Below are 22,994 nucleotides of genomic sequence, written 5' to 3'. Positions count from 1 at the left end.
AAATGTCACGCAAGAGTTAGGTAATTTCAAACAGCATCCCAGCACTGGCCGGAAGTAACGATTTAAAGTTAAAAACGTTTTAATTATCGATTTGTTTCTTACACAAACTTATCGGTTTGCTTCAGAACACATTAACTGATCGACTGGAGTTGTGTGGATTACTTTTATGCTGCCTAAATATGCCTTTGTGACTGTCAAATAGCCAGCAGCCTGATGGCACATATTCACTTGCATTGTATGGACATACAGAGATGAAATGTGATTATAAAAATCTTCATTTCGGTTCTGCTGAAGAAGGAAATACATACACATTTGGGATGGCTTAAAGGTGAATAAATTATGAGAGAATTTTCATTTTTGGGTGAACTAATCCTTTAAAGGTGCACACAATAATTTTTTTCCTTATTAAAAAAGTTTAACTCCTAAAGACATGAGTTGTAATTTTGCAATATATGTAGGAAATCATGACCTCTCACATTATAATGAAGACTCCAGTCCTATCAGTAACCTTATAAAAGCTGTTTTATTCAACATGGAGAGGGTCCGCCCATGGGGGCTGCCATGTTACAATAACATGACCAGCTGAATTCTACTCGCTTTATCTCAGTAACTGTCCTGTTATTTGACACTTTCACTCATTGATTAAAGTAATCATGGCGTGAATGCTAAATTAAAGGTGCTGTGTGCGATTTGTTTCATGGAAAGGTATGTTATAAAAATTTTCCTACTCCCTGAAATAATGAAAATAAGAAATGAAATAAAAGCCCTGAGATATCTTACCTGTCTCCGTGAAAACTCTAGGCTCAGCAAACAAAAATGTGTCCGTGGACAATGACGCTTTCTGCCTGTCAATAATTTTGCTTGTTCTCATAGTGTTGTAGTTGCAGCGAATTATTGAGGCATTATGTATTTTTATGCCATGCTATTCATAACAGTTGTCAATTGAGGGCGCTATTTTAATACTTTTGTTTTTAACAACCATTTCTGCTCTCAATAAAGCTCATTTTGGAATCTTTGGAGTTCTGGGTTTTGGAAAGAGGGGGCGTTGCTAATCCAACAGCTCAGTCTAGAAGCAGAATGGCTAAAATCGCTTACAGCACCTTTATATATCTACAATGCATCTGAAACTATTGATTTTAAAGGTGCAATATGTAATATATTTATTGTACTAAAGCATAAAATGATCATAATATGTTATCAGAGATTTAGGAAACATGCTAAGTTGAAATACTAGCTTCTCCGAAAACAATGCTACAGCCAGTATATTCTACTTTGAAATGTCGGTTCCAGGATGGAATTTCTGTTTGTGTTTTGGCCTGTGTGATCCCGCCCACTGCCCATTTCCCAACAGTATTTCGACAACCCGGGTTGCCAGATTTGAAACAAGTTAGTGGCCAAACACAGCACGCTGCAGCCATGGAAGCCAGCAATACATCGAGCTAACATTGACAGAGTTATAAAAAATCCACATGAGCTGGTTTCTAATTTGCAAACAATAAAAATATTGCAAACGTATACATTAGCTGATCAACTTTGCTCATTCCTGTTGCATGTCTTCAACCTGGCAACCCCCATGAGCTTGGAGTCTGGGGAGGAGGGGGCAGGGGAGACAACTCTCTCCAATATTTTGAATTTGGACTGCAGTACCCATTTTAAACGCTTGATGTCAATGTTACATATTGCGCCTTTAAATTATGCTGCATCCAAGCCACTAGGTGTCAGTGTAAGTCCATGATGAAACAAAGACAAAAGTTTCTGAGTGCACCTTTAAATATTGGTCAGTTTCTCAGCTACACCTCTCATATCGCTTCTGAAGATATGTATTTAATAACTGGAGTTTTATGGATTACTTTTATGCTGCCTTTATATGCATTTTGGAGCTTCAAAATTTTGGTACCTATTGTCACTTGCATTGTGAGGACCTACAGAGCTGAAATATTCTATTAAAAATCTTTTTTGTTTAACAGAAGAAAGTCACACACATCTGGGATGGCATGAGGGTGAGTAAATGTTGAGAGGATTTTCATTTTAGTGAGTAATAAATGTATTTAGATTAGATGAACAGTTGGCGCTACATTTTAAGCTTTCTGTTTCACTCAGGTTTGTCTTGAATTTTTGGTCTTAGTCTTCATTTGATAGAGGAGCGGTAACATCAAAGTACTCTTGCCTGTTTCCAGAGCGGTTTCCAGCAACAGATCATTCAAAATCCCGTGGAGATTTCTGGTAGGCAGCCACATTAAAGATCAGTGATCTTCAGTTCACATTTTGAGATATGTATGCTTTAACATCATAAAAATGTCATGAACTATGGAAATAGAATATGGAAATATTGATTTCATATTGCATTTTTACAGAAATGCAGATCTGGTTGGAGTCATTTCGATTTAGCAATGTGCATTTTGTATGAACTGCACATAGACTGGGCATGTTCAGTCATGCAGTTGTAAATATTGGTAGTTGGTGAGTTAATGGATTTGATGTCAATGAGCAGAAGTGAGAAGATTTACAATTCACAGTGGAAAAGACATTCTCTCATAACAGCACGCAATCCATCACTGAATGGCCAGCATCCAAGCACATTACTGTCTGTTACAACAATAGACTACATATAATATTTGTTTTTATTAGCTGTAAGTTTTTCTATCTGCATATCATATTCTTTCAGTGCATACACTGAGACTGTGTTTCAAATATATTATTCCAGTGGGGCAGTAAAATATCTGTACACATCATAGCACACATGCACACTCCAGTTCTCCTTTTGAAGTAATGGATGAGAGAGAATGAGAGAGTCAGAAAGGGTAGAAGAGAGGATTCTCATCAGAAGAGGAATTAAATGGAAGACAAGCAAAGTGCTGCAGATAAAATGCATCTGAATGTTTCCTATAAACACACTCTGAACTGTTCATTGATACAAAGATCATAGGATGACTGAGAAGAGATGTGGCTTCTCATTCTCTCTTTTTTCTTCAGACATACTAAAGGCTATTGCTCATGAGCTGCACTATAATAATAATAAAAAATAATACAACTTCAAGGTTAATAGGACAAAAACACCTTTAAGACCAGATCATCATAGTAGCTCATAACTGGAAAAAACAAAAACAATAGTTTTTTTAGTTTCCTATTTCAAACCTTGGTAGAAGAAATGTCATTTCAGGTGTTTCTAATGAAAAAAAAAAAAAATGAAAAAAAAAAGAAAGAAAGCTGTTTCTGCTTTCTATTCCTCCTTCCTTCTTCCTTTTCTCCCATACCTCATCCAAGAACTCCTCTATCTCCACTGCCAGCATTCTGAACCACTTAAGTGATTGTGAAGGCTTAATTGGTGTTCATTAAAATTTCAGGGCTGGCTGTTCGGTAGCAGGCCATCCTGTGACAGCACAGGAAGATAAAGTAACTATATGAGCAGCAGCACAGGCCCAGAGCAGACTTAACGCACATGCTCAGTGGCCTTCAGTCTAATGACCATCACAGCCAGATAGTTCAAAGGTAACACTTCACAATAAGTTTCCATTTGTCAACATTAGTTAACATGAACTAACAATGAACAATACTTATTAAGCACTTATTAATCATAGATAAAGAGCCCATATTATGCTAATTTACAGGTTCATTATTTTATTTTGGGGGTCTACTAGAATAGGTTTACATGCTATAATGTTCAAAAAACACATTCTTTTTCTCATACTGTATATTGCTGCAGCACCTCTTTTCACCCTCTGTCTGAAACACTCTGATTGAGCTCATGTCTCTTAAAGCTCCCTTTTCCAAAAAGCCCAGTCTGCTCTGATTGGTCAGCTGGCCCAGTCTGTTTTGATTGGTCAACCACTTAGAGTGTGTGTCGTAATGTAACGCCCCTTACCATAACCGAGTTTCAGGCTTCCTGGGCAGCTGTAAACACTATTGTAACTACGGTAACAGTGGCATCGGTTTTTGCCACACCAGTTCGAGCCCGAGTCCAATAATGAAAGTTTGGAAGAACAAGCTTGACCCGAACCACCTTCAGGTAAAAGTGGGCCCGCAGCTGATTAGCAAAACTATTTCAACACAATAACATTAGCTAGCAGGTTAGCAGAGGCCTGCAGCTGTGCTCTGGGTGTACACCGTAGCTACAAAAAAAAACTCCTCATTTGAACTTTTGGTAGCAGATAAATCCACAAATAATCGAGCATACTTACAGGTTGTGATCCTGAAGCACGAGACCCAACAAAGTGGGAACTGCACCATCTTTCAGGAATAACCATCTTGAAAACTGGTTGTGGTTTTACTGCTGAGGAATAGTGGTAAAAATAAATTTTAACCACTGATTCTTCAATTCGTCTGCCTTTGGAAGTCCAAACAAAGAGGTTTTGCTTTCGCAGTGAAGAAAATAGCGTCTTCACAACATGGCGACAACACTAACCCAACTCATCCTGGCGGACGGGCCAAAGTAGTCCCTAGGCAGGCATTATGCAAATGTGTTACATAGTGACGTAAATACTTTACGGAAGAAATGGCTGGACTACAAACCAGGCGTTTTATGTAGTTCAGGAGCAGTGTTTTCTGTGGGAGAGAATAACTCCCTTTTGTGTAGACTTTGTGCTTTGTAACTTTTCAGACCTTTTACATGCACAAACAGCTATATTACACACTAAAGGAAAGGTAAAATCCCAAAAAGCATAATAGGGCCTCTTTAATGTTAATTTCAACATATAGTAATACATTTTTTAAATCAAAAGTTGCATTTGTTAACATTAGTTAATGCACTATAAACTAACATGAACTAACAATGAACAATAGTATTTTATTAACTAACACTATCAAAGATAATAAATGATGTAACAAACATATTGCTAATTGTTAGTTCATGATACCTAATGCATGAACTAATGTTAATGAAAAGAACCTTATTGTAAAGTGTTACCAGTTCAAAGCTAAATATTCACCTCAAATGAGCAGCAGAAATGCAGTCATCAAACATGCAACACCGCAACATGTTTGTCGATTTTCATCTCTGGCACTTTCTTCCTCCATGTCTTCACTGTGTATTTGCAAAGCCATCCTTTGGACTGTGTCCTGGACTCTATCTATAAAATATGAAAGTCCCACTCCAACACCACCAGGCCTTTCCTGACTCCAGTTCCAAGTGGATTCCCTTTTCCCTGCCTTATTTAGGTGCTGGGGGTTTGCACAAGCACATCATATGCTTTGATCTTTGTATCAGTGAAAGGTTTCTATGACATATTATGCATTATTTAAAGAAAGAATAGAGAGAGATAATGGGTCTGAATAATTATTATTCCTCTGAACTGATGTCAGATGAGAGCCAGAAGAAATGTATTTGGCCTATGTGTAAACCCATTCCAATTACTGTTGATTAACTATTTTGTTAATATGTCGCTTCTATAATTAGTAATTTGTAAATTTTATTTTCAGATGGCTGTTGTCTTTATAGTGTCTACAGTAGTTTTCTGACATCATTTTACAAAAAATGGCAATGTGCAAAACATTAGAGACCTATTTCTTGATCTAATTCAGGTTGATTCAGTGATGTTAAATACTATTTTTCACTTGATTTAGATGTTGCCGCATGAAGCAAATTTTTTTAGGTTACTTGACAATTTTTTTTTTACATGACACTCTCAAAACAAACAGCAGTTACCAGTGTTGGGTGTAACGCGTTAAAAGTAACATGTGTTACGTAATCGGATTTCTTTTCTCCAGTAACGAGTAAAGTTACGCAATAATTTTCGTTAGACCATAATATTGAAGTTACTTTTTAAATAAAGTAACGAGTTTATAATACACTTTTAATACACTTCTTTCCCTGTATTGCGAGAAAAAAGTGTGCAAACTTTGAGCAAGAGACGTAGTGCGTGATGGGCATTGTAGTTCTAGAGAGTGTGAGGCATGCCTAACAGATGCATAGACAATGAAGTTGTATTATGTGTGCGCATGATGGGTATTGTAGTTCTAGAGAATATGAGCCATTCTTATCAGCGATGGGCAGAGCACAAGTCTTCTTTTAGCCCACCCTGATTTATGTTTTAAAAACTGCTAAATATTGCTGTTAAAGGAATGTAAATCTGAATGCTTCGGTGGAATCCAGTTGTTCTCATTTGCAGCCGTGGATTTGTTGTGTGCTGCAGTTTACGTGAGCAGCCGTCATAAACTTTGACGGCTTTGTCTTGACAATCAAACCGAGAGTTAAGAAATGTGTCCTCATAAATGAAAGTGGTAAGTGAAACTTTGTTTTTTCGTGATTAATTCACGTACATTGAATTTAAAATTGTGTAAACACACATTTTCATGGTATAATATAGCAAAGGCATGAGCCGGGAGAAGTCTTCCCGTGGCCACGGCATGATTATAGTTACATACAACGTGGAATGATTGCTGATTGTTTGTGCATCCTAATTGCTTTGTTTTAAAGCTGCCATAACCACTGCCCTAGAATCAGGATTTACATCCAAACTGCTCTGCTTTAAAGCATTTAACATTCAACATTTGGTTGAGTGAAACATGATTGATTCATGTGTAAATACACACTGCATTAAAAAAATCAGTAAACATGTTTAGGCAGAGGGATTATAAGTCTAGCCTTCCACTGGCCATGGCGTGATACACAGGGTGAAATACTCGCTCAATTCACTGAGTTATACAGCTGAACTGCTCCGTGTTACAGCTCCCTGTGACTGGGAGAATGGGATGAGAAAAGCTGACTCTGGATCAGTGGCTGCAAGCAACATTCTACATCATTTGTGTACGCAGAGAAAACGTCTTAATTTCTTAAAAGATTCTACATTTTTGTTTTATAATAAACAAGTAGTTTGATTTGTGAAACAAACTGTTTTTATGACATTGTGGTAGCATTAAATACGATTCCATTAAATTTGTATCAATATGCGCATTTGAAGTTGTATGCGATCAACCAGTGGCGTCTGTACGCACCATGAATCAGCTCAAAACAGGCATGCACTGAGATGACATAAGTGAAAAATATTCTTTTATCATCAGACACATTCCTTGAACATGTAAGGTTGGCATTCCCCACTGAATTTTTTCCTGACTTTTGAAAAATATCTTAAGTTGACTCTGACATAGTCTATGGGCACAGCACATGACGACATATATGATGCAGGTTCAAGTGTTGCACTTTGCTGCTTTAGGTAAGACAGTGGTTATTCTTCATTATTCAGATTGGCTGGCATGTCAATGGAAAAACAAATCATGCATATTCATGTTATTGATTCTTTTTTATATGATGTGAAGACCTACTTTCTAAATATCAGTTTGTTTACTAGGTTGTTTTGACATGAGTGTTGTAACAGTAGCTAGCATGACCTGTAATGTCTCTTGCATGCAATGCATGGTGTATTTGTATGGAATGCATAGCATAGCAGAAGAGAAAGTGGCTGTGAGAAAAAAGTAACGCAAAACGTAACGTTTTACTTTCCATAAAAAGTCATTTTTAATTCATCTACACAATATTCTAATGAGTTAATTTTAAAAGTAACGTAACCCAACACTTGTAGTTACATACTTAAGTGACATACAGCTACAGCTTGTTCTATGATGGTTAAAGGTGCACTTAATTTTACATATAGCAGCCAATAATATACTGTAAAAAAGTTGTAACCTGCAATTGTTACCTTAAGGAGTTATTGCTAACCCACACAATTAGTTTTGTTCATGTAACAATGTATTTAGGTAGATTTTTTGTTGAATATTTAGACGTTACCACATGAAGCACAGTTTTTAGGTTAGGATCTCAACTCAGCTTTTATTAGGCTACTGGTGTGACTGGAGTCTTAATGTGAGTGCGGAATCCAAACACAAGTGGTCAAAAGAGACACATTTTAGATACAAGGTGTAAACAGTGATGTGTCTTGCCTGTCCATTTGTGATAGGATCACCCAAAATGCATATTAATACCAGGTTTAAACAGGGCCTTACAGGTGTCCAGCACCTTGTTTGTGAGTGTTTGTAGACAGTTGAAACATAATCGTAGCTCACAGAATGGGAGGGGTAGAAACTGTAAGGTTGTGGTTTCATACATATACAAACAGGAATATCACTGTAAATATCCTATTATCATTGGGTCTAGTTTTGTTTATGTACCTTGACACAGCATCAGGTCTATGTAGGCAGAGGCAGAAGACTGTAATGATACCGTTTCTGACAGAGATTAGCATCAGTGATAATTATGTAAAGAACTTTGTGTTCTGATGTGTTAATGTGTCTCATGAATTGTGGACCCAAATGTAACCAGGCAGTGGGGAGGCATGGGAGAAATGGGCTGCCCTTGAAAGCAGATCACATACTTGTGTTGCTATGGTTACGGTCCCTTTTAGGTAACTAGGTTGCCATAGTGTCTGAAAACTCAAAGCTCAGCTGCAGAATAAGGAACTGGGGGTACATGTACTCAAACAGAGAACACACACACCCTTGCACTCATACACACACTCACACAGGGTCACACATGCATCATCAACAATGATATACACAAATATGAAAATAGAGTAATAAAATAAACATTGGGAACATTTCATTTGGCACATATTGTTGAAAGATTCATTTTTGGTAAATATTCAAATTAGCTGTGAATGACAGACATGCAAAGTTTCAGAGATATACTAAAAGGGTTGTTGCATTTTTTTTTATTTTTCTGCTGAAATCACAAGAAGTGTCCCTAAAATTATTGTAGGTTATCAAAGAGAGTTAACCTCAAATAGTTAATTGCAATTTGTTAGTAACAAAAATGGTAAATTGTGAGCAGCATTAAAAGGTCTTTGAAGCATCATCTAAACAGCAAATTCAGTTATATTTAGCTCCTTGTTAAGCTGGAGTCATGCTTATATAGTCTATTTTGACAAAAGAGTTTGCATGCTCCCTTTTAAAATGAAAGGTGAAACTGAGATATATTTATTATTTACCATCAACATTATTATTGCAAATCATGCAGTTTGCATTCATTAACAATATAATCAAATGTATTTTTTAAATGTATCTATTAAGGTGGATTATAGCTACCTATAGATTGGAAAAAAATTACCTAGGGTAGGAATTACCAAGCAAAGTTAGCCACATTTTATAATATATGTAATATATAATATACATGTAACATTTACAAATATCCAAATGCTTGTTGAAAGACTTGGGTTCAACCCTGGTGAATAAATATAAACAGATTAGTAATATGTGAACCTATTTTTAGTGCACAGAGAACCTACACACGAGTATTGCTATAATGTAAAAAGGCCAAAAATAAAAAGTGATTAAAAAAAGATAGAAATGCTTTAAAACGATAAAAAAGACTAACATTTTGTCAATTGGGATTGTGCTAAAGAACATTGTACAAACCCAAATGTAATATTGTATTAGCATAAAATGTTACAAACTCTTAATATCTGTTTAAGAGAATTCTGCTTGGTTTAAAACTCTATTAAAACCCACTTTTTGCACATAGGCAGTGAGCTCATGACAAACTAACAGGATATAGATGTAATATTGGTCTAAGTTTAACCTGTTCAGCCCTGTTAAACTCATTATTTGCCACTTCAGTTGTTCTGCTGCTTGATTCTGCATGCATACAATCAGCTTTCTGTTTCACAAGTGTCACTGCAATTTGGAGAATCTGGAGTGTATTGATGTTCTTGCTGGGTTCAGAAATAGAAAGAGTTAGAGTGTAACAACATTATAAACACACAAAGCAAAAATTGAACTCAAGACACAATCTGTCCACTAACATTTACAACCCAAAGCAATGTAAAATTTTAAATGTGCACACTGCAAACAAAGGCAACTGCAGCAGCACATCAGGGAACATTATTAGTTTGACCCTATTCAAATTCAAAGGCAGTTTTGTGAACCTTTGTTAGTAGATACTTTTGACCATATAACCCTTTAAAGATATTACTCTAAATATTCAGTAGCAAGCATGTGAAACACGAAAAGCATATTTACAAAACAGACACACAAAAAACACACATATTGAACAAACATGCACTCAAATACACATTTTACACCACACTACCAAAAGTTGTAACATTATCAGCGGCCAACAAAGAGGGGGGTAGATTGCTGGTAAGTGTCCCTCTATACATTTAATGTGAAGAACGATTTCTAGATTAGACCTTACATTCCTAACTGTAAATCCAACACATGGATCCACCCATTAATGTACACGACACAGACTTATAGATGGTTATTATCAGGAAGAGGGAAGGATGTTCTGGGCCATGCACACAGTGGTTGGAACACCACGATTCATGACACACACTGAGTCTGCAGGCTGTTTGTGCCGGGCCTGCCGAGAAACCTCTACAGACATGAAAAAGAAGAGAGACAACAGACGAGTTATTACCCAGACATCTAGAGAACAAATACGGGTGAAGAGGGTGCAGGATGACGTGCGAACGAGTGCAGAAGAGAGATGGAGGGGTCAGGAGGAGTAGGAGGAAGGGATGAAAGGAGACCAGAGGGTGACGTTAATGCAATCTGTAAGCAGGCACGTTTCCCATGCATCCAAGGCAGGCTTCTGCATCATACCTCAGTGAGCAGAGAGTATGTTGACACTGTTGTTTCCGAGATTCAAACTTCAGCTTGTTCACGGCATGCAGGTTTGTCATTGTTTCCTTCAAACGTTAAAGTTTTAACTCATCACCATGCTCATCAGTGCAGGCTGCCATGCTGCTCCAACTGAAGACACGTTTTTCCCTTTTCACTCCCTTCCAATCCACCTCTTTGTGCCTGTCAACTTCAGGCCAAAGAGAGTATTGGCACAACCAAAGAGAGAAATAGAAATAATGCAAACATTCCATTCCAATAAACAAAACAAACAAAAAACTAAGCCCTCTAACAGGTTTCATACAAAATTTATTTCATGCTATAGTTGTAGTCATGTTTTCCTGTTTTTCTATGCAGTTATTGTTGCATAACATAGTGCATGCATTTGTTTTTCCTCAAAGTTCTAAATTGCATACAATTCTCTTATAATGTAAATATACATCTGTCTTTTTTGCTTTTCTTTGTTTTCGTAGCTAAAAGAAATTAGTGAAAATGTATGTTAAACATCTTGACGTGATGCCATTTTTCTTGTTTTTGATATTTTTTTTTTTTTTTTTTTGTTCCCTCCAAAAATAACACTGTCAAAAGTCTGCACTTGATATGTCAAATAAACAGTTGCTCACTATAGTTTTCCACAGGATCTATTCACTAATAATTATGTCATAAAACATAAAAATAACAACTCATTTTGCTCAGTTTTTTTTTTTTTTCTCTATAAGTTTCAGAATCACAAGCATGCCAGACAGAAACAAAGTTGAAAAGTTTGAATTTACCACAAAGCTTGAGAAAATACAATCTATCTTACGTCAGTAACCACTGAAGTGTCTCATTCAGAATTTGAGGTCAATATGACCAGAGCTTAGTCATATGTGGTTAGTAACAAATGAAAGACATAATGAAGAAATCTGTTGCTGAAGTAAAGAACATGTTCTTTGAATATTTCATTATCCATGGCTACATGTAAATTCTGCAAAAGTGAAGAACTCTCCAAAGAAAATATTTGTTTTGTACAGATATTCATAACAGATATAGAATAGTTTCCTCTTTTTTATGTAACACCATGCAGCTCATGCTAAAAGGAACAGGTAAGAGTCCACTGCATCTGTCACTGATGACACTGCATGTACTCTCATTAGTGATTATAAAACTCATTTTGCTTGTTTTTAAGCCAGACATCCATCCATTGCACTCTTCAGCTGATGTATGGTCCTTAAGTTCTTCTTTAAAAAAGTCCCGGTCCATATGCTCCCTCATTCAATCAGAGTGCATTAAAGACAGAATCTTTCTGAACAAAACATATGCCACTGTGACGATTAACAACATCATCTAGTGTGCTCTTTTTCTCTCTACATATACGTCCCTCCTTTGGACTCCAGCCTCAAATCTCTGCGGCCATTGTGAAGTCAAGAAAGGCTGGATAAGGAAACCCAAGGTTTTGGTTCCCCCTCTGAGATGCTGCTCCCTTCTCAGGTCACTTTAAGCACCTCTGACTGCATATACTTAACTAGTGCAGGTTCCTCTTTGCATGGATCTGAAGTAGAAAATACATGGGGGGATGGGATTGCTCAGGGCCATTTTTTTTTTTTCCATTTATCTCAGAATGAGGAGAAAATTGGCTGAGAAAATAAGACTATTGGTATTTTTTGATGTTTTTATCTCTCTCTCTCAAAAACTGAGATTTGGTTTGCTTTTGAAATCCAGAGCAAAAGAGGTTGGAGAAAGAGAGATGGACAGAAATGCACGGACAGAGTGAAAGAATTACAGAGGAAGGAGAGACACTTGCCGTAGAGGCTCTGACATGCAGAACGAGTTCAGGCTGTCCATTTCAAAGTGAGAAATTTGCGGCCCCTGATAACTATTATCTGGGATCTCATTAAACAGGTAAAGAGAGAGGGGAAATGAGAATTACATTAGAGCGAAGGGGAAGTAAAAATGAAAAGGGGAAACAAAAAAGCAACAGGTCGAGAATAAAAATGGCTATTGTTGTCTTCTATTTGTGAGAAAGGGTTTTATGTAAAAAATTTGCAAAAATTATGCAAAAAAGGGACACTCTTGAAATCATAATAAATCATTTAAATTCCACAACTGGAATTTATACAATTAACACGAATTGATTTAACATGGAAGGGAGATTTTGCTTCAAAAGATGCAAGTCTTGACAGAAGTTTTCAGTTGAAGTGGTCCCTGGATCAATAATGTGCTATAATAAAGCAAGGTATTGATTTCTGATCCCAGTTCTTTTATAATCAATAAACATTTGTAACTAGGGAATATTTCAAACTTTCCCTGAGATGTTTTAGACACTGAGGTTTCTCTCTGATGGCTTTGCATGGGTTGAGAGCTGGTAGGTAAGGACAAGAAACAAGCAAATCGGACACAGGAAGAGAGGAGACAAAAACACAGTTCCAGAAGACAAGGACCAGAGAACAAGACAAACCAGACCAAATCAAACACTGCAGAGAACAGAAGGTGGCAGAGCAGGAGGAAGACCCAAGGAGATAGCTCTAACTACACCACTGCACTTTTTTAGAGAATGGAGGGGATTGGAGAATGGGATCGCCGCAGGAGAACAGGCGGGCCGCAGGACCCAGTAGATATCGACACCACCTCGGCCAGCGTTCGGGCCTTGCTGGTTATGGTGCCCAGGCTTCGGGACTTTTGATAACCTTAAGTTTAGTGGAGAGAAATGTGCACAGGGCAATTGCTGAGACACAAAGGTTTTGATTGTGCACTGCTTTACCAATGTCATCTTGCTCTACACAATGTTTTCATACCTGGTCGTTGCTGCTACGGGTCAGGTTTTAAAGGGTTTAATATTGCATGCAATTTCTGTGAGATGGCATGCACAAAGACCAGTTGGTTAACCTGGCATTAGATAGGGCAAAGAAGGCTGTGGACTGCAAGGCAAAAAACAGACAATCAACCAATCGGTTGAATTATGCAGTTTACAGATACACTGATCTAGAAATTCACACTAACTTCAAATTCAACGATACAAATTTGACATCAAGGCAACCAAACGATTAATGTCCTGATCTAGTAATATCATTCGTCAGGGTCATTTTCCAATTTTCAGCCTGATCTCATGAAAATTACATGACTGTGGTGACATATTTGCAAAATTACATTATGTAGTTCTGCGATTGCATGTATCGCAGCAGTTCCAAAGTGAAATGTCCACTGTGTGGCGCTGAAAGCGAGTTACCTTAAACCTAAATCTAACTGATGGTGTCATAAAAAGCAAATGTGAGATGAAAAATGCAATTGCTTAACAATCACATCATTTTGTGGTGCTTCTTTGACACTTTCAGCTCATGTGTCGACTTGCATGCTCTCTAGGACTCATAGCCTGGTCCTTTGCATCACCAGTGCAACACTCCATCAGTTAAGCAATGCACAATTCGATCATGCTTGAAAAATCTTGTAAACGCAGTTGGTTATGTAATGCAAACGTTAAAATGTATCACCTTACAAGCCATTCACTATAACACAAGTGTTCTGATGTCATAAGATACATTGTGTGAGGAACAGGGCGAAAATTAAGTGTTTATGAACTGACAATGTGCAGTTATATTAATGATTTGTGTGAAAGTGAATAAAAGAGCCATGTAAAAATCATTTTGCTATGTAGGTAATGTGATTCATTGAGACCAGGTTGTCAATTTTAGGCACTTTTCCATAGTCTATTTGTTCGTGGCATAAGTGTACAGTATATGTCAACTTTCTCTTTGCCTCTGTGCAAAACCAAGTCTTCACTTTCTCATCCAATACCATACAGGCATCAGGACAGAGTGTGCAGCAAGGCCGCAGGACTGCCCCAACACATGCACAACATAAAGCTACAGAAAAAAGAAAAGTCCACTACAAAAAAGCACTGCATGCACACACACACACACAGGCACACTAAAAAACATCTCTTTAACAATCACCCACAACCATTAACTTTTACTCACACAAAACACATAAAACACAGATACATTGATACAGAAAAAAACAACAACAACATATTTGTTGGGAACCATGTGTGTAGTTCTGCCTAGTGATGATGTTGGCCAACTTGAGGTGCATTTGGCTGTGGGTAGGATCTGAAGTCAAACAGAGCATGCTCACACAGAGCAACATGTCATATGACACAGACAGACAGCGCTATTGGTTAGAAAATGATGACGTACTGGAATGACAAATTGGTAACACTTTTTAGGATGGTAGAAGTAGAAAATCTCTTTTGAATATGATTCATAAATGGCCATGTCTGGTTTTGCTGTTGGTGTTAGTTATAACTGTTGTTGAAACATCACTCTGGGTGTGATTCTTTAGCCATCTTGTCTCAAGTCTATTCATACAGCATGGGTCAGATTAGCTGACATCAAGGGAAGTTTAAACTAGAACAGTGCCATGAGTTTACTTGAGAGTGTCAGTCTTTATATCACTACATTAATTTGCTGACGTGTTGCACATTCGTTTACAGACTCTAAAGCTACATACTGTGCAGGGGCCTTTTATTTATCTAAGGCTGCTATGAGTGGTTTGAACGCTAAGCCGTATGACAGTAAAACAGGAATGGATATCAGGTGGTGACCCTGGCATGGCCATCCTCTGGGCTGTGCGCCCAGCCTAGCTGCAGCAGTGGGTAACCCTGTGGGCCATACGTCAGGCCGGCCGGCTCCGCCCCTGACCTCCCTGAGAACGTTCCGGCTATGGGAAAATCAGGAAGCATAAGGAAGATGGGAGAGAAGGGGAAATGGAGGGAGGTAACAACATAGAGACAGACCACAGGCGTGTACAGTGGTGTAAGAAACAAGTCAAAAACAAACAAACACAAAGAAAAACAGAAAAAAGGAAAGATTAAGGTTGGCCCCAGGAGGCAGTTGTATGTTTGTTATATGAGTTTGACATAATGCAGCGTGGTGTGGGAAAAAACGTATTTATAATATGTTCAAAAGAGAAGAGGGTTGGAGAAATGTGACTAGTGGAAGGATCTGAGCGTGCAGGGAAGGGTCCTTATACGATACTGCCTGCTTCATCATATTTACATATGAAAAATAGACAAATCATTTTGACAGTAATCCTTAAAAAAGAATAAAATAATTAATGAAACTTTAAATAAAAGATGTAGCTTCCTTGCAGTTTCCTGTGAGCCAATTGGAGTGAGCCAATGTGGGTGAGTAAAGTCTGAGTCTGACTTCCAACTAAGATACCTGAGATGGGAACATGTATGTTGGGAATTTAATTTCCTGAGTACAAATTTGTTCTTTTATCTATTTTGTCATGAAAATGCTGATTTTTGTCTAGTAACAAACCGTCTGTTGTGGGCGCGCTCTGCTTGTCTGTATGATTGGAATGTCTGTGTGTTACGCTGTTTCACTGTACCGTATGTCTTTATTTTGTTTGTAGTGCACCCGATATATTACATTTGTGTAGATGTTTATGTGTGTTGGGCAGCGGCCTCACACGGAGGTTAGCTGTTACATACCCTTCCTCACTCTGGTTCCTGTGTTAGTAGATCGTCTGCCGACGTTCAGGAGAAAGCACGGAGTGTCTCCCCGTGGCTCGCTTGGGTTAAAGATCTGGCCATCCTCAGGGGAAATGGCTTGGTCTATGTGGGGACAATCCTCATTGGCCAGTGCTGCTTTAGCTGCTTCACCGTTCACTTTGGGATCTTCAAACACATAAGCACATGTAAGAACATATAGCCACAACACCCAAGCTGATGCATGTGAGGGGTTGTGCAGGACAGAAAGATAACTGCATGGATGTAAATGAATGAATGTATGTATGACCAGTGTTGACCAGTATGTATGACCAGGAGCATAATCATTCAACAAAAAAGTATGCATTAGGGTTTGCATGCTCAAAGCCTAGTGTGACTGCTGCTTATGTCGTATTTACTAGTGGGAAACTTGGATGAGTTGTTATGTTGGAAAGGATGACAGTGATGTAAAAGATTTATTCAATTTCAGTGCTGCATTTCAATAATATTAATATGACAGAGCTTAACGCCAACAAATGTAAAGCAAACGACTCACCACTGGCATTTTCTTTATGCAAATTCATTAGTAATTTGTCAGATGCCATGCATTTATAAATCAAGCAGGTTGTGTAAAAGTGATGAAGATGTATTCACTTTTGCTTATCCACTGGTACAGTGCAAAATAGAGCACTTGCTGTTGTTCATTGTGTATTTGTTTTAGATTGGTTTCTTTCGCACTTTGTTTCCAACCTGAATGTGTGACATGTTGTAATAATGAATGGCCAACTCAGATGTAGGAGCTTTCCAGGCACACTTGAAGGCAGCATAAGAAAAACTACGCTTATTTCTGATAACCACAACACAAGAATTACCATTATTTTTCATTGCAGGTTTTTGACCCATATATGAATTCTAATGGGGTTAATTAAAATAAAAAATATTTTAACAGCTTGTACCCAGGTCTAACTGCAATATTCTAAACCTTTATCATAATAAACACATTTAAAGCACACATACTCATATGTAGCACCACACTTAACCAAACAGCAGGGTGCAGCTTTGGCTCTACTCCAAACAATGAAGAAGGAGCAGTGAATTATAGCTCCTGGCCACAGTGTAATATGCAAGGAATAATTGACGACGGCCTGTTGAATTATTGAAAAATAATGCACACCCGAAATGGTTATGTGGCCACGACGCACAGCAAAGTGCATTATTTTTCAATAATTCAACAGGCCGTAGTCAATTATACCGCTTATACCACGGTTATACCACTGTTACCACATTTTCTGATTTCGGCCCTACAATGCTCTTGTGAGTGGAACTACTTTCTTCCACCACGGATTCAGCATCTTGCTTCAATACAGCACAAGCCTTCGTTGCTAGTTAAAAAACGTCACTTTAGAATTAGCAACGGAGGACTGCAAGGCTTGCGCTGCTGTTCTGGAGCACTTCCTAGAGTAACAGTGTAGTGTGTTTGTGCATGTGTCTGTGTGCGTGTGCGTTTGTGTGTGAGTTTGTTTTTGAGTGATCAACAGGGAGAAACTCAGAAACTAAGAGAGATCACTTCTGGGATTACCTTTTTTTTTTTTTTTGCAGCTCTCGTCAGAAGTAACATCGCTTCAAAAATCGCCAAGATGGAAGTTTAAGCACACTTCTCAGCAGCAGCAAGTGTTGTAATATTTCCGCTGTAAACCTTAACAACTTTTCAACCCCACTGAGATGCAGGTGTGCGCTGACATGATGGTTCTGTTTTTTGCTCACGAGTGTGTGCGTAGTGCGTATATGTATGTGTGTCCACATGTGTGAGAGGGGGAGCGCTAGGGTGCTTCCCACAGATATTTCAGACAATACAGAAACTATTGTATTGATCAAGTGTATCTAGCTTTGATACAGCTCAAGCCTTCGTTGCTAGTTCGAAAACGTCACTTTAGAACTAGCAATGGAGGATGTGCTGCTTTTCACCATTGGAGTAACAAGGTAGTGTGTGTGCGTGCGTGCGTGCGTGTATGTCGCAAGAGATCGCGAGATGAATCTGTGTTTGATGCGTCTCTCGTGAGGAATAACTTTTCTTCAGATTTCCAAAGTGTAAGTTTAAGTATACTTCTCAGTAGCAGCGAGTGTCGCCATTCTTGTATATAGCTTTTCCATTGCTAAACAACTGTTTACAATCCCACTGAGTCACGGGGATGTGCTGACTTTGCTCCAGAGAGAGTTTATGTGAGAGTGAAAGAGAGGGGGAGGGGGAGGGGGAGTGCGACGGTGCTTTCCAGTATAGTTTGGGAGGCTGATTAGGGCAAAACACATTGAAACATTAAAAGTTGCACATATTAAAAGTTATTTCGGATAATATAGAATCTGTTGTATTGATCAAGTTACGGGGGTGCGGCTCTGTTTGTTAGTCGCGACTCGAGTCTCTATGTGTGTGAAAGCGTATGTGTGTGTGTACATATGTACTGTATGTGTGTCAGCGTAAGTTTGAGAGAGACGAGAGAAAGGGGGGGCGCAAGGGCGCTTTTCAACAGAAATTTATATAAATTTTGAATTTTAGAGCCATTTTTGTTGTTCTTAACCAGTTTACTTTAACCAATGTCTTTTTTTAATATGGTTATTTTGCTGTGGTAGCCTGTGTACAGTGTGAGTGTGGGTGAGAGGAGAGAGAAAGAGAGAGAGGAAGAGGGAGCAAGGTTGCTTTTCAACTGAAATTGAAATAAATGTAGTTTATTTAGACATTGTTTGTCATTCTTATTCGATGTACTTAACCAATGTCTTTGTCTTAACTGATTATTTTGTTGTGGTAGCCTGTACTGCTCTTTGAAATAACTGAAATAATTTGGCGTAGTGATATAGAAACGTTATGCGGTAAAGACATGGAACTACTTCATAGCCGTGCATTTACTGGAAAATAATTGCACCCCTTAGAACATCCGTCAACCAATCAGAATCAAGCATTCAACAGACCCGTGGTATAAATAGAAACAGCTCATGACAACCAGCCTGTTCACCTGTGAGCTCTGTGGCAGCCAAAAGCTTCTGCTCACTCGATTTACACCTCATCGATCAGACCAGTGAGAAGGGAGAACGCTGCCAAAGCTCCTCTGGGGAAAGAACGCTGTGAACTATCATATCTCCCACTTGAATTTTCCATTGTATCCCCAACACTGATTCAAGCACACCCTTAATAACATATTACTTTCAACTAAATAGCATCTATCAGCAAGTGCAGCCGGGTTCGACTGCGGTTATTCAAATGGGACATGAGTCTGGTTGGTAATATTACAGTGGCTTCATTTCATTATGGGCTATTGATAGATAGTCAAATGTGCACACTCTGTATACATATACACACTAAGGTATAAAGTAACACTTTAACACAACTGTGACTTAAAACATATTGATGTCTTAAGTGGTGGTTTTCATTCCCCCAGATCCTGTTCTTCAGGATAAATAAATTCACCTCAATATTTGCATTACCAATTTAGAGTAAATCTCTGACATTTGGCAGTTAGTGTCTAAAACATCCAAAGAACATGTGAGTCTAAACATGATTCAGGCTGTGTTTTGAGGTTTTGGTATCAATATTTTATTTTTTGTGTGGTGTGTGTACATAAACCCTCAAAACATACACTCAGGCCACAATAATTAGTTTTTGTTTGAAAATGCATCTTTTGTTTTTTTACGTTTTGGCCTTCCATCCACACTCTCCCAAATGGATGAATTTGAAAATGCATCTTCACGTTGTAGTGTGGACAGGGAAAATGGAGATATCTGAAAACTATGATGTATTTGTTACAATGTCATGTGATCCATTCAACCCAAAACAATCAAGATCAAATCAAATCAAATCACTTTTATTGTCACACAGCCATATACACAAGTGCAGTGGTGTGTGAAATTCTTGGGTGCAGTTCCGATCAACATAGCAGTCGTGACAGTGATGTGACATATACCAATTTACAATAACATCAAATTAACACAACACAATTTAAAGTCTAATATACAAATAATTACACACAACACAATATACAAATAATAACATACACTGTACAGTATACAATACACACAATATTGATACACATTATTCAATAAAAAAGTATATATAGTATATATAGAATGTACAGTAGGTTGTATTGTACTGTATTGACATTCAAGCTGTCGGTTGATAGTAAGTTGTTAAGAGAGAATATATATAATAATAATATAATTATGACAGTCCGGTGTGAGATATAAGAGTAAGAGTAATAAAGTGCAGTGCTGATGTATTTTGATCGTGGGAGATCTGTCAGCATCCTACCTCCTGTAGTTTGTCTCCATGCCTCTAGAGGTCCCCTGTGTTCTCCTCTACCTTAGTTCTTCCTCATGTGGCCTTGTTAGCGTTATCCAGCTCACCTGTGCCTTGTTTCCCCCAGTGTATTTAAGTTGTGTTTTTTTCCCTTGGTTCCTCACTTGGTTTTTGAGTCTCTGCCTTGTGTTTCCTGCCTTGTCTCGCTAAAGCCTCTCTAGCCACCCCAAGTAAGATATCCTGAGTTCTTTTCACTGATTGTAATTGTTCACTGGCTTTGTTTTCTCCCCTCGTGGAGTTTTATTTTCTCCTTTGGTTTTGCCCATTGTTTTTTTTTTTTTTTGTTTATGTGGTTTATACCTCGGTCCGAGAAGAACTTTTGTTGATTCATTTTTGCAAGGACTTTTTTTTTAAATAAATCTACATCTCCTGGAATACTGCCTTAAGTGTTTCATTTGGGTCCAACATTACCGCTCAGTGGTAGATCTCTCAACCACCACACCAGCAACCTGGGTTCTAGCCCAGCTCGTGACAGAAAAACCGAGTCACAACATGGACCCAGAAACACTCACCTCCAAGGACCTGTTGGCAGTGATTGCCCAACACGAGTCATCTTTCCAGCGCCATGAAGCCGTTCTCAGCCATCAGGAGGACCTAATGACCAAACACTCTCAACTCCTGGCTGATGTGATGGGTTCCCTCCGCCAGCTCTTTGAACAGCTCCTGGGTGCTTCACCCCCGAGTGGCAACAGGCCTACTTCAGTTGCAGAGCCTCGATTACCACCTCCCAAGCCCTTTGCTGGGGATCCTAGTTCCTGCCAGGGTTTCCTCACCCAATTCTCTCTGACCTTCGAGCTCCAGCCCTCAAGTTTTCCTACAGACCGCTCCAAGATTGCTTACATAATTACCCTTCTCTCAGACAAGGCACTCTCCTGGGCCTCTGTGGTGTGGCAATCCCAGGATGCCTGTTGTGCGTCCTACACGGCCTTTGAAGTAGAGTTCAAGCGAGTGTTTGACCATCCAGTCAGTGGTCGGGAAGCTTCCAAGCGTCTGCTTACTCTCAATCAAGGCTCCCGCAGCACCGCAGATTTCGCCATTGAGTTTCGGACCATTGCGGCAGGAAGTGGATGGAACAATGAGGCATTGATGGTCTGCTTTCAAGGAGGGCTGTCTGAGCCCCTTCAAGATGAGTTAGCCACCCGAGAACCAGCTGCTGATCTCGAGTCCCTCATTGCGATGGCCATCCGCCTGGACAATCGCCTGAGAGAGCAGAGGGTGGCTCGCCACAAGGCATCTCAGTCCCAAGTTCCTGTGAGCAGATCTGTTTCCCCAATCCATATTCCTGCGCTCAGGGCTTCCCCGGCTCCTGAACAGCCCCGTGATTCCCCGGAGGACATGCAGTTGGGTCGTTCCAGGCTCTCTCCCAACGAGAGGGAACATCGTATGAGGGAGCGACATTGCCTCTATTGCGGTGCTTCCGGCCACTTTCGCTCCACTTGTTCCGAGCTCTCGGGAAACGGTTATCCCCGCCCAGCTACAGGAGGGCTATGATGGGGAAAATTAGAGCTCCTCCTACTAATGCTGTTCTAGCTGTTCCAGCCACTCTGTCCTGGGAGGGCCACCAGCATCGGGTCCAGGCCATGATCGATTCCGGCGCCGCAGGTGACTTCCTGGATCTATCCTTGGCTAAGGAACTTGGGATCCCTACCCAACTTCTTCCTCATCCCCAGGCAGTTACGGCATTGGATGGCAGACCTCTGGAACCTGGCAGAGTAACAGAGGCCACTCAGTCCCTGCGACTTACCATCCATCAACACCAGCAAGAGGAGACTTTCTATCTTATTGACTCCCCCGAGTATCCTGTTATCCTGGGCCACCCCTGGCTGCGCAGACATAATCCCTGGATCGACTGGTCTGCTGGCACCATTCGGACCTGGGGTTCCACTTGCCATCTCACCTGCCTGAGTCCCTCAGCCCCTAGTTCTGAGTTTCAAGAGTCTGTCGACCTGTCTCGAGTCCCCAGTTCCTATCATCAGTTCAAGGCAGTGTTCAGCAAGTCCCGGGCTACCTCCTTACCACCTCACCACCCCTACGACTGTGCCATTGAGCTACTCCCCGGCTCCTGCCCTCCCAGGGGTCGGATCTTCTCCCTGTCGTCCCCCGAGTGCACAGCAATGGATACCTACATTAAGGAATCATTGGAAGCCGGCATCATCCGTGCCTCTACTTCCCCGGCTGGGGCGGGCTTCTTCTTTGTGGAGAAGAAAGACAGGGGCCTTAGGCCATGTATCGATTACCGTGGCCTCAACAAGATCACGGTTCAGAATCGATATCCCCTTCCTCTCATGGCCACTGCTTTCGAGCTACTACAAGGGGCTTCCATTTTTACTAAACTGGATCTACGCAACGCTTACCATCTCGTGCCGATCCGACAGGGTGATGAATGGAAGACGGCCTTCAACACACCCACGGGCCAATATGAGTATCTGGTGATGCCGTTCGGGCTCACCAATGCCCCCGCTGTGTTCCAAGCACTGATAAATGACGTTCTCCGGGACATGCTTAACCAATTCGTCTTTGTATATCTTGATGATATCCTCATTTTCTCTGGGTCACTGGAGGAGCACAAGGGGCATGTCAGCAGAGTCCTCCAGAGACTCCTTGACAACCTTCTCTACGTGAAGCCCGAGATAT

At 39.7% G+C, this 22,994-nt stretch overlaps 1 protein-coding gene across 4 annotated transcripts in view; it reads right to left on the bottom strand.

Annotated features, from left to right (window-relative positions):
• LOC127412218 (potassium voltage-gated channel subfamily C member 1-like) overlaps positions 1-22,994 on the bottom strand; it is an 83,636-nt gene that overhangs the window by 4,607 nt on the left and 56,035 nt on the right. The window contains exons 3-4 of one of the 4 annotated variants that reach the window (XM_051648426.1): positions 16,022-16,207; positions 8,625-15,243 (exon numbers count right to left, since the gene is read on the bottom strand). In XM_051648426.1, the coding sequence (XP_051504386.1) occupies positions 15,116-15,243; positions 16,022-16,207 (314 nt within the window). In that variant the 3' untranslated portion in view covers positions 8,625-15,115. Of the gene's footprint in view, positions 1-8,624; positions 15,244-16,021; positions 16,208-22,994 lie in introns of those variants that run through there. The other 3 variants (XM_051648448.1, XM_051648431.1, XM_051648440.1) reach the window with 3 other exon arrangements.

This window comes from Myxocyprinus asiaticus, chromosome 2 (assembly GCF_019703515.2).
Source record: "Myxocyprinus asiaticus isolate MX2 ecotype Aquarium Trade chromosome 2, UBuf_Myxa_2, whole genome shotgun sequence".
Classification (NCBI taxonomy): Eukaryota; Metazoa; Chordata; class Actinopteri; order Cypriniformes; family Catostomidae; genus Myxocyprinus; species Myxocyprinus asiaticus.
This window is presented reverse-complemented; position numbering and strand designations above follow the sequence as displayed.